The sequence below is a fragment of the Podarcis liolepis genome (assembly GCF_965112155.1).
Source record: "Podarcis liolepis genome assembly, chromosome: 7".
NCBI lineage: Eukaryota > Metazoa > Chordata > Lepidosauria > Squamata > Lacertidae > Podarcis > Podarcis liolepis.
In genome coordinates, this window is record NC_139561.1 from 35014939 (window position 1) to 35030439 (window position 15501).

The 15501-nt window shown below is 43.2% G+C and overlaps 2 protein-coding genes across 10 annotated transcripts in view; one reads left to right on the forward strand and one right to left on the reverse strand.

The window, feature by feature from the left end:
- ITFG1 (integrin alpha FG-GAP repeat containing 1) overlaps positions 1-11253 on the reverse strand; it is a 113507-nt gene extending 102254 nt beyond the window's left edge. Inside the window, exons 1-5 of the mRNA XM_083513660.1 lie at positions 10811-11253; positions 7785-7857; positions 6245-6384; positions 4927-4984; positions 4339-4413 (exon numbers count right to left, since the gene is read on the reverse strand). Coding sequence (XP_083369786.1) covers positions 4339-4413; positions 4927-4984; positions 6245-6384; positions 7785-7857; positions 10811-11021 — 557 coding nt within the window. The 5' untranslated portion in view covers positions 11022-11253. The remainder of the gene's footprint in view (positions 1-4338; positions 4414-4926; positions 4985-6244; positions 6385-7784; positions 7858-10810) is intronic.
- Positions 11254-11263: 10 nt separating this feature from the next.
- PHKB (phosphorylase kinase regulatory subunit beta) overlaps positions 11264-15501 on the forward strand; it is a 139042-nt gene continuing 134804 nt past the window's right edge. For 6 of the 9 annotated variants that reach the window (XM_083513567.1, XM_083513568.1, XM_083513570.1 and 3 more), the window contains exon 1: positions 11357-11522. Coding sequence is in view for 3 of the 9 variants with exons in the window: in XM_083513565.1 (XP_083369691.1) it covers positions 11456-11522 (67 nt within the window). In the remaining 6 variants the exon portion in view is untranslated. Of the gene's footprint in view, positions 11523-15501 lie in introns of all 9 variants that reach the window. The other 3 variants (XM_083513565.1, XM_083513566.1, XM_083513573.1) reach the window with 3 other exon arrangements.

The following is a 15501-nucleotide window of genomic DNA, read 5'->3' on the forward strand; positions in this document are numbered from 1 at the left end:
AAATAATTTGCCCTGTCAAAAACAGATGTTATAAACAGATTTCTGAGATGAAAAAATCAAGTCTTAAAAACAGGAAAAGGACAACAATCCATCTAGTTATCCTAATATAGATATATTAAATTACTGGGTGATTTACCTAAATGAGGGAATATTTTACCTTTTTATTGAAGAACAGTACTCTTAGCCTGAATGATACAAATAGGTTCCTTAATTAAAACATTTAAGTGCCTGGGGACACAAGTTAGAAAAACTGATGTACTGTTTCTATGGAAACAGTGGCATAATCTGATTGACTTCTCTAGGTCTAATGCGCTTCTCTTGACACAATAGCTAAAAAGCCCCAGGGAAGTGCAAAACACTTCACAACAAACCATTTCCTTTAGAGCTGATGAGCATCACCATTGATTACATATAAAACTGAAACATCTGTCAAAGGCTTCAGACACCTGGATTTATTCTGCACTCAGTACCCTTCCATATGTCTATCTTCCTACATACATAAAAATGTAAGCCTGTCATCATACTCCGCAGTTCGCACAGCCACTGACAGGCTGCCCTGATCCATTAAGTCCAAAGAGCTCGTGGGAGTGGCTGGGTGCAGGGATACCAAAGAAGGATGTCAAAAAACCAGAACAATTAGTTCTAGTGCTTCATTAAAAGAAAGGTCTAGACCATGGGTAGACAAACTAAGGCCCAGGGGCCGGATCCGGCCCAACTGCCTTCTTAATCCGACTTGCGGACAGTCCGGGAATCAGCGTGTTTTTTACAAGAGTAGAATATGTCCTTTTATTTAAAATGCATCTCTGGGTTATTTGTGGGGCCTGCCTGGTGTTTTTACATGAGTAGAATGTGTTCTTTTATTTAAATTGCATCTCTGGGTTATTTGCGGGGCATAGGAATTCGTTCATCTCCCCCCGCCCCCCCAAATATAGTCTGCCCCCCCACAAGGTCTGAAGGACAGTGGACTGACCCCCTGCTGAAAATGTTTGCTGAGCCCTGGTCTAGACCTGCAGTAAATTAGCCTGCCATGTCTCCCAGCATTTACAGGGCATCACATCAAGGAGATGGTTTGTCCATGCCCAAGTAAATGTTCCTATGTTCTTTATACACAAAGCAGCAAACACCACTTTGTCCAGGACTTCCCATGACTTCACCTGACCAGATAAGGGCATAGGTGGTAACAGATTGTTCCCTTTTCTGTGCTCAGAGCCCAGCACCCCAAGCTCACAGATATGGATAGCTTCAAAACAAGTCAATTAGCCTATACCAAAGCAAGTGAATATAAACATATATGAGCTCATTGTTACAACAACTACCTATTAATTGTGGGATTATATTGACTACTAAGATGGCATTTGCAGAGCTTCCAGAATAGTTTGCCTTTGGTTCAATGCATAGGCAGCCACAACAACTGCAGCATGACAAATGGCAGGCAGGTGAGCAAGGAAGTGGTATGGGTGGCAAGTGGCTCAGGAGAGCTGTTTAATGGAGGAAGAGGAGCTGTGAAGCACCACCCTGCTTTGTTGAAGGCACCTACAGCAAGGTGTAACACATAGGGAAAGGCTTCACATAGAAGTTTAGTAAGTTACTCTGTGATATGCTTCCTCCCTCCTTTAAAATGGTATGGGGAATGGAGCGAGCTGTGTGTGGAGGGGTTTGGTCAGGTGGTGGGGAAGGACAGTTAGCAAAGGCGCAGCAGCCCCTAGTGTTCATATATACCTCTAAAACGATGGAAACATTAAAAAATTGATCATGTGGATTAATTTATTTAATAACCTGATTTAGAAAAGAGGAGCACATGTAAAAATGTAAAAAATAGGGCACATGGCCCTATTTGATTTTCAAATAGAGCCACAACTTATTACCCAACTGATTTTTAAAATTACTATTAAAAGGATGATTTCTAGCAACATAATAGATAGCAAATAAACAGTACTCCTAAAAAGAGGCATCCTCCCTTCTCTCACAAACAGGAAAGGATGCCTCTTCTAAGATGATTTCCTCTAACAACAGGAGGAACCTGCAACTCAACTCCCAACAGCCCCAGCCATAGTGATTACAGTGGTGCCTCGCAAGATGAAATTAATTCGTTCTGCGAGTTTTTTCGTCTAGCGAATTTTTCGTCTTGCGAAGCACGAAATCCCATAGGAATGCATTGAAATTCAATTAATGCGTTCCTATGGTCAAAAAAAAGTCCAAACAAAGCCAAATTTGGTACAACAAGAGTTTATTAAGTGCTCTTTAAAGTCACACATACTGTAAAGAGCATTTCAAAAATTGAAGGAACAATAAATTAAGTTTCTAAACATGACAGAAAAACATTTAAAAATCAACAAGGTGTACAGTACATTTTCTAAGACTCTGGGGGACAACTCGAAGAAGGTTCCTCTTCCACTCTTTGCTTCTTGCTGAAGAACCCCCTCCTCAACTGTTCCCCCAGTCACCCACCACACAGAAATTCAAATCCAGATTTTTTTTTTAAGAACAGCAGAGTGGCCCAATGGTCACAGAAAATCATAAAAATGCAGAAAAAACACACACAAGCCTCCAGATTCTTGCAAACCCCTCCCCAACACCAAGTCCTTGAATTCCAAACACCCCAACCCAAAATCCAACCCCCCACCAAAAAAAGTTTTAAAAGTTTAAAAGAAGTTTTGGAAAAGCTTCAAAAATCACCAAAGTCTTCAAAAACCTCAAAAAAGGCTACCACACCACGTTCTATGAGTTGCTCCTCGAAGTCAAGTCGCAACTGTATTAACGGTGTTAAGAAAAAGGAAACAAACTTGCAAGACGTTTTCGTTTTTTGTCTTGCAAAGCAAGCCCATAGGGAAATTCGTCTTGCGAAGCAACTCAAAAACGGAAAACTCTTTCGTCTAGCGAGTTTTTCGTCTTGCGAGGCATTCGTCTTGCGGGGCACCACTGTACTGCCTTATCTTGGTAAGAACAAGTGTTGTGCATTTATGCCTTCAACAAGTCAGCTCACACTAAGCTTCTACAATAGGCTTCTTTACATTCTGCCATACTTTTCTCTATTGTTCCTAGTGACCAACCATCACAGACTTGTTCCATTGCAGTATTGTAAAGAAACACAGCAGTCAGATGTAGAATCTAATTTGTTTAATAAGATTCGAGTAAACTAACAATTCAATTTTAATCGGATAATGTATAGGTTTAGATATTATTCTGAATAACAGACATTTGTGTTCATAATTTGTGAATATTGGTAATTTTGTGTTTATAGTGTTTCGTAAAATTGATTTGATAAATAAAAAGAAACACAGCAGCTAGAGCTGAAACATCAGCACGCAAAAAGTCATGTACCCTTCCACATTTTCAGCACAAAATTTCCCTCCAAGCTCTTGTTTGCATCGACCATGGTTTAACACCACCATCCACACCGTTATATTATCATTTATGTTAGAGTCCTTTTACAAGGATCTGAAACCATGGTTTAAAGCTCATTTGCAAATCCTGATTAAGTGTGAAACTAACAATGGCAAGCATCATAGTGCAGAAGTAATTCTTAACTACTGCTCAAACAAACCGTGTAAGAATAGTCTTGTTGGATCAGACCAAACTCCTGTCTAGTCCAGCATTCTCTTCCCTCAGTAGTCAGTCAAATGCCTTTGGGAGTCCACAAGAGAAGGAAAGTAGGGATTTGTATCAGAGAGCACATAATCTGCTCTCAATCACTTACAAGGCCTCCTTTTCGGTCATGATACAGGACAAGCGATAAAGATGCCAAAATGTGATAAAGCACACATAAATGTTGGTATGTAATGCTATGCCAAACCATTACTCAGTGTGAATGAGCAAACATGCAGGCTTCCAGAGAGGAGAATACGACCGCCTTGCTCCCCATCACTCAATTTGCTGTCACATTGTGCTGTAAAAAGTTGTGGTTTGGCTTTGCTCTCTCCAGACAAACATAAGATGTAACCAAGATCTGTCCTATGACTTATGGCACATGGTTTGTCTAGAGAGTGCTAAACCACAAGCCGAGGTTCAGACAGCACACCAAGCCAAACCATGGATCAGCTCAGTGGCAAATGACTTGGAAAGAGCAAAGTGTCCGCAATCTCCCCTCTGGGAGTCAGGATATTTTCTCATATGCACCAAGTGTTATGTGCAAATCAGGCTGGTGTGTCTACAGAGGCAATTATACACTGAATTCTACCTCCCTGTAAGCTCCAGTACCAAATGCATATCTAAAGCTCAGCTCAGTGCAAGCCCAAAATTCTGTCACAGCAGGAGGATTTATGACACCAATACTGTAAGACAGAAACTTATGACTCAACAATGCATCTTTTCAAAAGGTAATGAATGAATTCAGCTTACCTGCCAAGCAGTACCTGTGGCTTGTCAGAATCACTTGTAGCTCCAAATACATCAGGAATTAAGTCACCATTGAAACTGCAGGAGCAACAACGATAAGCTGAACTTTCCAGCTACTCTGTCAATAATATGACAATTCTTCTTCCCCTAAGTTTAATACTGCCCCCCCAAGTATGCAGAAGCTTAGAAAAATATGAAACTGTCTTATAGCAAATCAGGTCACAGGTCTATCAAGCTCTGTATTGTCCACATTCACTGGAAGTGTCCATCCAGGGTTTCAGACAAAGGTCTCTCTTTACCTGGAGATGCAGCCAATTGAATTGGGACATTCTGCATGCAAAGCAGGTGCTCTGCCATTGAGCTACAGCCCTTTCTTAAAATCTGAAGAACAGAGGTTGGCTAAATACCACATTTTAAATGATTAGTACATTTACACTGCAATCCTATATTCACTTTCTTGGGAAAAAGTCCCACTGAACTCAATTGAGTTTATTTCAGAGTGGACACTGCACAGAGAGTCAACTATATTTTCTCTGTTTTATTCTAATTTACAGTTGTAAACTCTTCTCATAATAATGAACATATACTTACTCCATGATTAGTGGCTCATCATGAAATGTTTTATTTAATACAAACTTACGATTTACATCTGAAAAGAAAGAAAAAATACAGTTGTTAACCTCGGTTCTCTCAACTGCTAAGTATTTCAAGCATTCTGATTTAATTCTGTGGGCTGACTATTAATACAGTTTGTTTAAATTAACACTTTTAAATGAGCTGATGTGCATGTAGCACTAAACCCGGAATGGGGAACCCCTTGGCCCACAGGACTTAATCCAGCCTTCTGGGTCTCCTCCTCCCCATGGGGAGCTGCTGAGTGGGAAAAGGGTTTTGATGTCATGCAAACTGAGCAACTGCAGTTTCTTTCTCGAGAAGAAGATACGCTGCCAGATCAAATCAGAGAGGAGTATATGAAAGCAGAGACATAGACTTGTGTTCCTTGCAAATATGCAAGAACTGTTCATAGATTTTATAACTGCATCCACACAATTTTCTGGATGCAGCTACATTTTGCGTCTCTGAATAGTTGTTAAGACAGTACTTGCTGTTCAGTTGTGCATTGACATTATTTGCATTCTTCTGCTGGGATTAAGGAGTCCCTTTTGCTTTTTGTGCAGTCACGAAAGAAAGTGTTAGAGAGGATCTTTCCCCCCTCTAAAACCTACCAGATTTTTTTTTTTTTTTACAATGTCCTTGGAAAGAGAAACAGGAGTGCAGTTGCTAAGAATTAAATATATGCCCTTTGTTTCCATAGATAGCAGTCTGAGTGTGTGCGTGCATGAAGGTATGAGACAGAGACTGTGTGAGGATCTGGCTCCACACATTACTTGAACATATATCCCAACAGTCTAATCGTGTATCAATATCCATTACATGAACCCTTATGAGGCATTATTATTGCTACATTACAGAGTAAAGGAAGTCATAAAATTGTTGTCTATTGACTGTGTGCCTAGAAAGGACAGATCTGAACTAGGCATATTCACTCTACCCCAAAACAATAGTGGTGTATGTGTGAACATAGGAAGCTGCCTTATATTAAACCAGACAATCTGTCTGTCTATCTATCCAGGGTTTCAGATAGTGGATTTTGCCTGTCCTACTTGGAAATGCCTGGGACCTGGACCCTTTTAGATGTGCTCTACTATTGACCCATGGCCCTTACCTATGTGTGAAGGTACCGTACCCATAGGGCCCTTGAACACATGGAAGTCAATGGTGGCATGAGCAAGTACGACACTAACTCTCCAACCCCCTCTCCATACATGTGAACAGGGCAATGGCTAGACATCCTTCAGGACTGAACTTGATGATCACTTTCTAGAAATTTTAAAATGGTATTGCCTACCTAAAGTTTGATTATTTCCCCAGAAAATTAAAACTGATAGGTCAGCGTTAGGTTGTTTTTGAGGACGAGTTGTCAGGAGGACATCCATTTGTGAATCACCGTCATAATCACCAGGAACCACACTGGTTATCACCACATTTCTAAAATTAAAAAAGGTAAAGTATTGTTAATTACTTAGTGTGTGATTGCAAACAATCATGCTTTCTTTAACAGTGATTTGCACATAATTCTTGCACATAATTCCTCTTCTAATGCAGCACAATATTTGAGCTTATATCATTCTCTATATTCTGCCCACAAAACTCCTGAGGTGTTTCCAACTGCTAAATCTATTTCATCCTTTTAAAATAGGGCTTAATAAATTGCTTCCACATAGAATATAGACTCATAGGCGCCGACTCCATGGGGCTTGAGGGGGCCCGAGCCCCCTCAAAAAATCGTTTGGAGGGGCTCCGCCCCCCAATAATCTCTGGCGCCCTTCCAGCAGAGCGCCATCGCCGCCCCTCCCCCAGCCCAAAATGCACAGGGTCGGGCTGCATGCCTCCTGCCCTCCCTCCCGAGCAAAAGCTCCACCCAATTTCCTTCGGAGCTGATTAATAGGCGCAGCACGCTCTCCCCTATTCGCTCACGAGGAGGCGGCGTCACTTTATTTGCATATTCATGAGCTTATTTATTATTCATGAGCTTTCCCGGGCCCCCCCAATATTTTTTATAAGTCTGCGTCCCTGTATAGACTCAAAGGTGAAACCCTGGACAGAGAAGGAGCGAGCGGAAAAGAAGGACTGTCATCATAAAGCTTTTGAAAGATAAATAGAAAGTTTATTATGGCATACATTAGGCAAATGGCAGGGCTAACATCCATTCCAAAGTCTACCAATGGAGCCAGTGTCTCTACCTTGGCTCACATTTTCAGTTCCCTGCACCAACCAAGAATGATCCCCTAAGTAACACTTGGTGGTGCACAGGATTCTTTTCTACGTGTGACACACAAGGAGATAAGAGGCATTCCTAGAATAAGTTCCCCAAAGGCTCTCCCCCACAAAAAATGCTTCAGCTGGGTTTAAAATGAGGAAAAATTAAACATGCCCTTGTCTGTAGCATAAGAAAGAAGTGGAATATTTTCTCAGTAATTTTTCACAAACTAATGGCAATGCCAGTATTCAAAACTGCAATCCTAAACAAACTTATTGGACAGTAATTTCCATAACAAACATGTTCAGGATTGCTCTGCCCAATTCTTAATGTAAAGCGTCATTTCTAGTCTACAAGCCACTAATTATGAAGGTTATCACATATCAGGTTACCACAAGTTTCCTATGTGCAAATCACAAAACCACAAGCCACAACCTTCAGACTTAAATCCCATGGTAAATAAATTCAGCATTTGGACAGCTCATTTAAGTTCAGCAATCAGACAGTTATAACAAATAGCACACAACAGCCTTTTGGAAAGGCTTATGCCTGTTCTGATGGGATGAGAACAGAATTCAGTCTGCTATATATCAGATGTATTTAACATACCTTATAAAGAGATACTTACGTTAATAATAATTTGACTTTGGGCTTAAAATAGGGTTCTTTTTGGTCTGCCAGGAAAATATTTAATTCACCATCTGAAAACCAAAGAAAAACATGACTGTAGTCTAAAATGAAAACATCAGATCAGGAAACTGTCATGTAAAACATGGTTTCTGAACGACCCTCTGGGAAACCTGTTCCACAATAACTCATCTGTTGCGTGTCTAGCTCCTGCAACCACCCCCTCGTAAAGAATAAGACACCAGGACACAGACATTATGTTAATGTTATTGGGCAAATTTTGGCCACAACTTTATTGATTACAGACTGCGAGTGGTATTGGCTTAGGCATTGAATGGACCCGATTATCTGACTCCTGCCCGTTGTGCAGGAAGTCCAGTAAGGGTAAACCACCAGAAAGGGGAGCCCCATTGATGCAGACCAATTCGAGCTCCCCCAGATGTTCCTGGTGGGGTCATGTCATGGCCCTAATCTGCCCTGGGCTTCGGACAAAATTCACCCACCCCCTGGATTCCTTTAACGGAATACCCTTAAGCTTGGAGGGGCAGATGATGGCCACACCTCCCCTTCCCCATCGTAAGGTCAAACAGTGCCTAACCACAAAACCTTACAAAGTTGTGACCATTGCTACAAGGTAGGTGAAAACCAAATGGCCCCATGCCAATTTTGCCAAGTGGAAAAAATCCTACCAGGCCCCTCAATGGTGACCAACCGAGGTCCATAGCAAGGCGAACGAAAAAGAAACCTGAAAATAGGGAGGGAGGGCAGGAGTTTGAAGAAGCGAGCCAAGAGGAAGCCCTCTGGCTCGTGCCTCAGCTTAAATGGTCCCAGCCACGCCCCCCAGCCACTGGATTGGCTGGCTGGACAATGACGTGGCCAGGATCCCCTGGGCAACACGGGACTTCATCCCCAGCCCCCGGAGGAGAGTGGGTTGCCATGTGGTCCACCACAACTCCTTACCACAGTGAAGTGGAGTAGACTTAAGGAACCCTAGAGTAAGTGTCGTATGCTTAACATAACTTTCTAGGGTAAGTGTACACACACGTGCACACACACACACACAGTTCACAAGGCACACTGCCAGCTCTACTAGACTTTCACTCTTTCTCTATACAAAGTGGGAGAGTGCCCCTAGAACAGACCTAGCACTCCCATGAATGCTGCAGGAAAATATAAGTAATGATGAACAAACTTTTGCAGGGAACCTTGTTCAGCATTACTAAACTTCTCACTGAGTAAGCCCTAGGTTCCCTGGAACAAAGTTTGAAAGCCACTGTTGAACTATAGTGAGATACACACACACACACACACACACACACACACCTCAGGTCTAAATGTAATGCCAAATCATACTTTGTCTTTACATGAACACGTCTAACTGGTCTACATGCTCAGGTCAACATGCTCCCTACTCCCACTCATTTCATAAATGGTTTCCCTCCTTTCATGGTTCCCCTAAAAATTAGACTTTTGTTTTGCCTCAAAAAGAAAACCATGAATTGAAAAATATCATGGGTTTCAATTCTTGTTTGCAGGGCAAGCACAAACCATAGTGTTCTGATTAACGCAAAACTGTAAGCTATGGTTTGCCTAAAAAGAGGTAACTGCTGCATGTGAAGGAAAGTGAGTTTGGCTTCACAACTGAACCACTTCAAAGTCACATCTTTCTTTATCTGGGCATTATGAATCTTATCTTGCATTATGCAGTTTCCCATTTCAATATGTTTCTTATCAGTTACAAGGGTAACAGAGACATATCTTGACAAATCTTGTTCTTTATCACTACAAAGACAATTGCCTGCTATGAATTTATATGAATTTACACAGAACAAGAAAACCTATGAAACTTACAGAATTCTGGGCAGAAAAGTTGCTTTAACCATGCTGCTGGGCTTCAGTATACAACAAAAGCCCATCCCAACTACTTCTATTAATTGTGATTTAGTCTGGAATCAACTACCAAGTCTGAGGCATGCTGCAGACATGTGAGTTGTATTGAGTCATTAGGGTGTGGCATGCATGAGGACCAATAAAGAACAACAGGTTTCTTTCACCAGCTCAGAGCTTTCCACGCTAAAGCTTAACACTCCTTTTGTAAACACAGAATTCACTTCATATCCACAATTGCTCTACTTGGCTCTAGTCAGAGTAAACCTACTGAAATGAATGCACCTAACTCTACCTATATGTTCTATTTTATACGGTTGTCAAATGTCTGTAAAACAATCAAGTGGTATATAAATTGTTATAAAGGAAACAAAACTTAGCTATGCCCATTCATTTCAGTAGGTCTACTGTGATCAGAACTAACAATGTAAACAACCCTTCAACATTCTTTTGGCAGATCCATTGCAACTGATTAATCTACTTGCCACTTGCCTGGGTCCAACACCTCCCCACCCCCAGGTCCTTTGCCTCCCCAGGTGAGAGGTGGGCCACTAATGGAGAGAGGAGACGTAGCTGAAAGCTGGGCGATATCTCTACCATACAGTGTATAAAAGTTCATCGTGATTAGTATCTGCGAAACACCCTTGGGAATAGTAATCAACCCCCGCCCAAAAAAGTTTTGTGTACTACCATTTTGTTCCCATTCATGTTGGGTATAATTCTCTCTCCTGCTTCAGTCCAAGCTGCTCAAACAGGTTAACTTATATGCATTTCTCTTCTGTATTTACTGACTTCATGATTACTTCCAATTGTTCTTAATATAACAAGAAAATGACGTGTCATTGCTTTTTTGAATGTTTTAAAAGCAGTTGCTGCTGATAATACCGTGGTCTTACCCTCTTTTCTCATTCGCTCTGAGGTTTTGCTTTGTTTTTGCAATCAAGTAGTGTATAAATTTTATGAAGTAACATAGATAAATAAAGAAGATATTTATGTGGTGTGTTGCACGAGGGATGCTGTAAACACAGCTGTGGAGATGTGGCATACAAATAAACGGATGATGAAGATGAGGATAATGTTGATGTCAAGTCCACCCCGACCCAGCCAAGGTCCGCCCTCCCGCCTCACCTCCCTCCTCACCTCCCCTCAGCACGAAAAGGTCCGTCTGCTTGTCGGAGTTGAAGTCCCCGAAGGCGGCCAGCGTCCCGTAGGCCTGGTTCCCGAAGAGCTGGGACGTGACATTCTGCAGGGCCCAGCCGGGCCTCGCTCCCACCAGGAGGGACGAGAGGAAGAGGAGGAAGGGGGGGAACGGGAGGCCCCTCCGCGGGCGGCGGCAGCAGGGAGCCCTCATCGCGCACGGGTAGCAGCAGCAGCAGCAGCGCCAACAAACCGGGTCCTCCTCCTCCTTGCCACCGCGACCACCAACATCACTTACAGCCCCATCCGCTGAGGCGAGGAATGTCAGGAAGGTGGGGGGGGGGGGAGAGAGAGAAGAACCACCGCGAAGCGAGAGGGCGGAGGGGGCGCGCCTGTCACAATCCCGACCGGCTTCCGGGTTCGCTTTACGACAGCGTCGCGCCCGCTCCCTGCTTCACGGCCCGCGCGCCCTTCAGCCCGCATGCGCCGCAGGGACGCGCTTACGGCCGGGCCGGGCAACCGCTCAACCGCCTGCCTCGGGAGTTGGGGCGGGGGAAGGGAGAGTCCGGGTCTGTGAGGCGAGCGCCAGAGCCGAGCTCCGAGGCTTCCTCTGAGTGCTCGGCCGCCGCCGCCGGTCCTCCCTTCGCCATGGCGTCCGCTCTGGCCGACGTGAGCTGGAAAGTGCTGGAGCTGAGGGCCCGCTCCAAGCGTTCAGGTCTGACCTCTGCCCCCCTCGCCTGCCCTTTCGCCTCCTCAGGGGGAAGGGGAACCGCGCTTGTTGTGCCTGAGGCTGTGAGGGGGCGGGCGGCGGGTGTCGCTTGACTGGACTGCCGCCCACCCGCCTCACCCACCCCGCTTGCCCTGGCTCCCCTCCCTGCCCCCGCTGCTTCTTCCTTTTCCTCGGCCCTTGCCTTTCTCTTTTCCTTCTCTCTCAACTCAACTAGCCCAGCGCTCTGTTTCCAACGGCGGACATCCCAGCCAGATATCTGCTGGACAGGAACCTCACCAAGCAGGGAGGCAGAGACAGAGCACCTGCCCTCAGGGCCTGGCATTTGCAGCTATACTACCCCTGAATGTGGAGGTTCCGTGCCTAAGAAGATGCCCAGCGCTGAGACAAACCCTCTTGGCTCAGTGTTGCTACTCTAGTGGTGGGGAACTGGCGCCCCACGACATGTTGCTGGGTTGCAACAGCCATAGTTTTCGGCTAGGCCCGGGGGCGGGCGGGTGGAGAGGGTGGGAAGCTGATAGGTGTTTGTAACCCAGCAACACCCGAGGGCCACAGGTTCCTCGTTCCTGGACTGCTCTGACCTGCAGCAGATTTCCAGGGTTTTAGGCAGGAGTCGTTTTCTAGTCTTCGCTGGAGTTGGTAGGGATTGAATCAGGAACACCTGCCTGAAAAAGAGGTGCTCCGCCACTGAAAGAAGGATGAAGGCCTTTCTCCTAAAGTAAAAGGGACCTGCTGAATCAGGTGAAGGTCACTGTCCAGTTTAATGCACCGTTTAATCTGCTGCATGCTTACTCAAAAGTAAGTCATGTTAAGATCTCACGTAACTCAGTGGTACATACTTATCTGAGTCAATGTGCTCAGCATGGTTGCCATCTTACGCACTTTGTTTTCTGGAAGCATGCTGTAAGGGACACAGTCTTGTCCTAAGAAGCCCACAAGCAGGCCATGAAGGAAACAGCCCTCCCTTTCTCTTCCCACCTGAATGATATCTAGTAGTCCCCTGAGTTGGCTGTTATGGTCAATGACTGTTGATTAAACTCATTCTCCATAGCTTTGTCTAATCTCACTTTAAGTCTTCTAAGACAGGGGCTATCACATCTTGTGGCAGTTAATATCTGCCTGTTCTGAACTGTAGTATTATAAGAGGAGAAAAACTTTACTTTGCTCACTTCCTCCACAATGTGCATGTTTTTACAAACCTCTGACGGCTTGGCTAAAACAACAACACCACAGATGTTTTAGCCACTTCCTCATGGGAGGGGTGCCCTTAGTTTTTACAGCATGGAGATAAAACATTATCTCCCAGTAACGTTGCACATTTAAGCAATGGCTAAAGACAAAAGGACGCGGGTGGCACTGTGGTCTAAACCACAGAGCCTAGGGCTTGCCGATTGGGAGGTCTGCAGTTCGAATCCCCACAATGGGGTGAGCTCCTGTTGTTCGGTCTCTGCTCCTGCCAACCTAGCAGTTTGAAAGCACATCAAAGTGCAAGTAGATAAATAGGTACCGCTCTGGCGGGAAGGTAAACGACATTTCCGTGTGCTTCTGATTTGCCAGAAGCGGCTTAGTCATGCTGGCCACATGACCCGGAAGCTGTATGCTGGCTCCCTTGGCCAATAAAGTGAGATGAGCGCCTGCAACCCCAGAGTTGTCCGCGACTGGACCTAGTGGTCAGGGGTCCCTTTACCTTTAAAGACAAAAGGTGACAACCTCCCTCTCCCTTGTTTTTTAAGGACAGGGTCTTGTACAAGAGCTTCAAGCTAAGTAGAAGTGCATCAGATGTGACTTTCCCTCATCATCACATGCAGTGACATGGGGACGAGCTAATGGGGAAAAGCATCACAGTTTTATCTCTTCTGTCACATAGATGCTGAAGACACAGAAACTCTGGCACAGCAGAATTTAGAAGTCCTAGACTCTTCAACTTTTTCTCTTCTTCCCCTGCATAACTGAAGGCAGAGGTTGAAGCATCTCTCTCTACCCACCCCACTTTTCTTTACCTTCAGAGTTGTCCTTTCTTTGTCACCCTCATAATATGGTTTCCCTCTGTTCTCCCCCCTCCCAATGATTTGGCCTCTCAACTTTTCCAGCACCCTCAAATCCTCCTCCTTCCTCTTCCCTTCACTACATGCTCGTTTCCCACTGTTCTCACTTTCCCTGGTCCATCAACAACCTTTCCCTGCCTCAGCTTGTAGCTATTTTTGTCTTGCTTGTTCCATCTGGCAGCTTTGCAAGTCACTTGAAAAGGCGGCAGCAGCTCTGGCTGACACTGAAGATGCAAACTCTGCTGTTGCCTGTTTATATTTCTCCCTGTGGCTCTGTTATAAATATCACTAATAAAAGTCTTAAGAGAAAGTTTAGCAGAGGCATGTGTTGGGTCTCAGTAACTTGTATAATTTCTTGCATGTGTTCAGCTGCATCTTGCCTTATTTCTGTGCAAGTTTCTCAACTTTATGGAAACACATCAAAGTCTTGTATCAAATGTGTAGTTCCCTTGAGAAGAGAAAACTTAGTTTTCTACCACCAACCACTCATGACCATTGCTTTGTAGTACTGATGATCCCTACAAATAAATTTGGCCAGTAAATGACTATCATTTGGGCTTGATGTTTGAAATTCACTTTATCCAGTGATGAGTGACTTTGCTACTTATTTCATTTAATTAGATAGTTAAATTTCAAATCACTTCCAGGGCCATGCACTTCCAGAACAAAGTCCTGTTGAGCACATTGTAAATAAGGAGCCTACTACACACATCATTGTGTTTGACAAGCTAATAAACATTAATGTGTTCTTAAATTACTATTACCTTGAACAATTACTATGGTTCCCTTGATTTGCTTGTTCCATTACAACACACTTCAGAACATGACTTTTAAATTATTTACCTGACAAATAGTATAGAATAGGCTATAGTGACTCTACAAATGATAGTTTAAAATTCAGGGCTAAAGCAAAAGTAAATAGGGTAGATACCCTTTCTTTCCCCTCACATTTTGTATTTAACCTATGAAGTTTTGTTTGAATCCTAAGGCTGGCTGGCCCAAACTGCAGTAAGAAAATATCACAGAGAGCACACGTTTTCTACAATACATACGCTAACCTAACTTTCATACGGCAGTATACATGCTTATGGATATATGTTTTCATTGCCAAATCTGACCAGGTGTAAATTGATCTATAACCAATGACTTGCACCCCAGACTTAACCTTACATGACACTGTATGTGTAATTTCCGCTGAAAGTACTATATGCCCACCAGCTAATCAGAGGTGTTCACAATTTCAGTACGAGATATCCACATTCAGAGTTGGGAAGCTTTTGACTGCTAAGAAATTATGCTCTGGCATGAATTTAAAACATTTTCTAGGCCTTTTCAAAAGTGTTTCAGCATTCCATCTTTTGAGCTGAATTTGTTTCCCAGTCTGCCTTAAAGGAGTGTTGCCAAATCAAGTATAAACTTAAGCTGTAAAAACTGCAAACATGTTTTGATTTGGATTTATTTGATTATAAATAGAAGTTTGTGATTATTTAATTGTATTGTGTGCAAGGAAGAAAACTGCTGGGAACTTTAAAACAGATCATTTAAATTATTCTAATAGGTGTCCTGAAAACATCACTGAGGTCAAAAAGTATTTATATAGGCACAATCATTTATGCACAAGAATACCTGGCAGTACATTGATATTGTGTTAAAATGTTGCAAACCTTTTGACCATTACTGACTCAGTATATGACAAGTGAAAACTTACCTTTTCTTTGGATTGGGGCCCACATTTTTCTATAGTACTTTAAAAAAATGCCATAAGTATGGCAAAAAGTTATTTTGACCAGCATAATACATAGATGGTACACAGTACATTTTTAAAAATACATTTTTTACCAAATAGTTTATCAACCAAAAATAGCCGACATATTAAAATATGTGGTAATAAATAGGAAAAGTGTAGTCATAGAATTATAGAA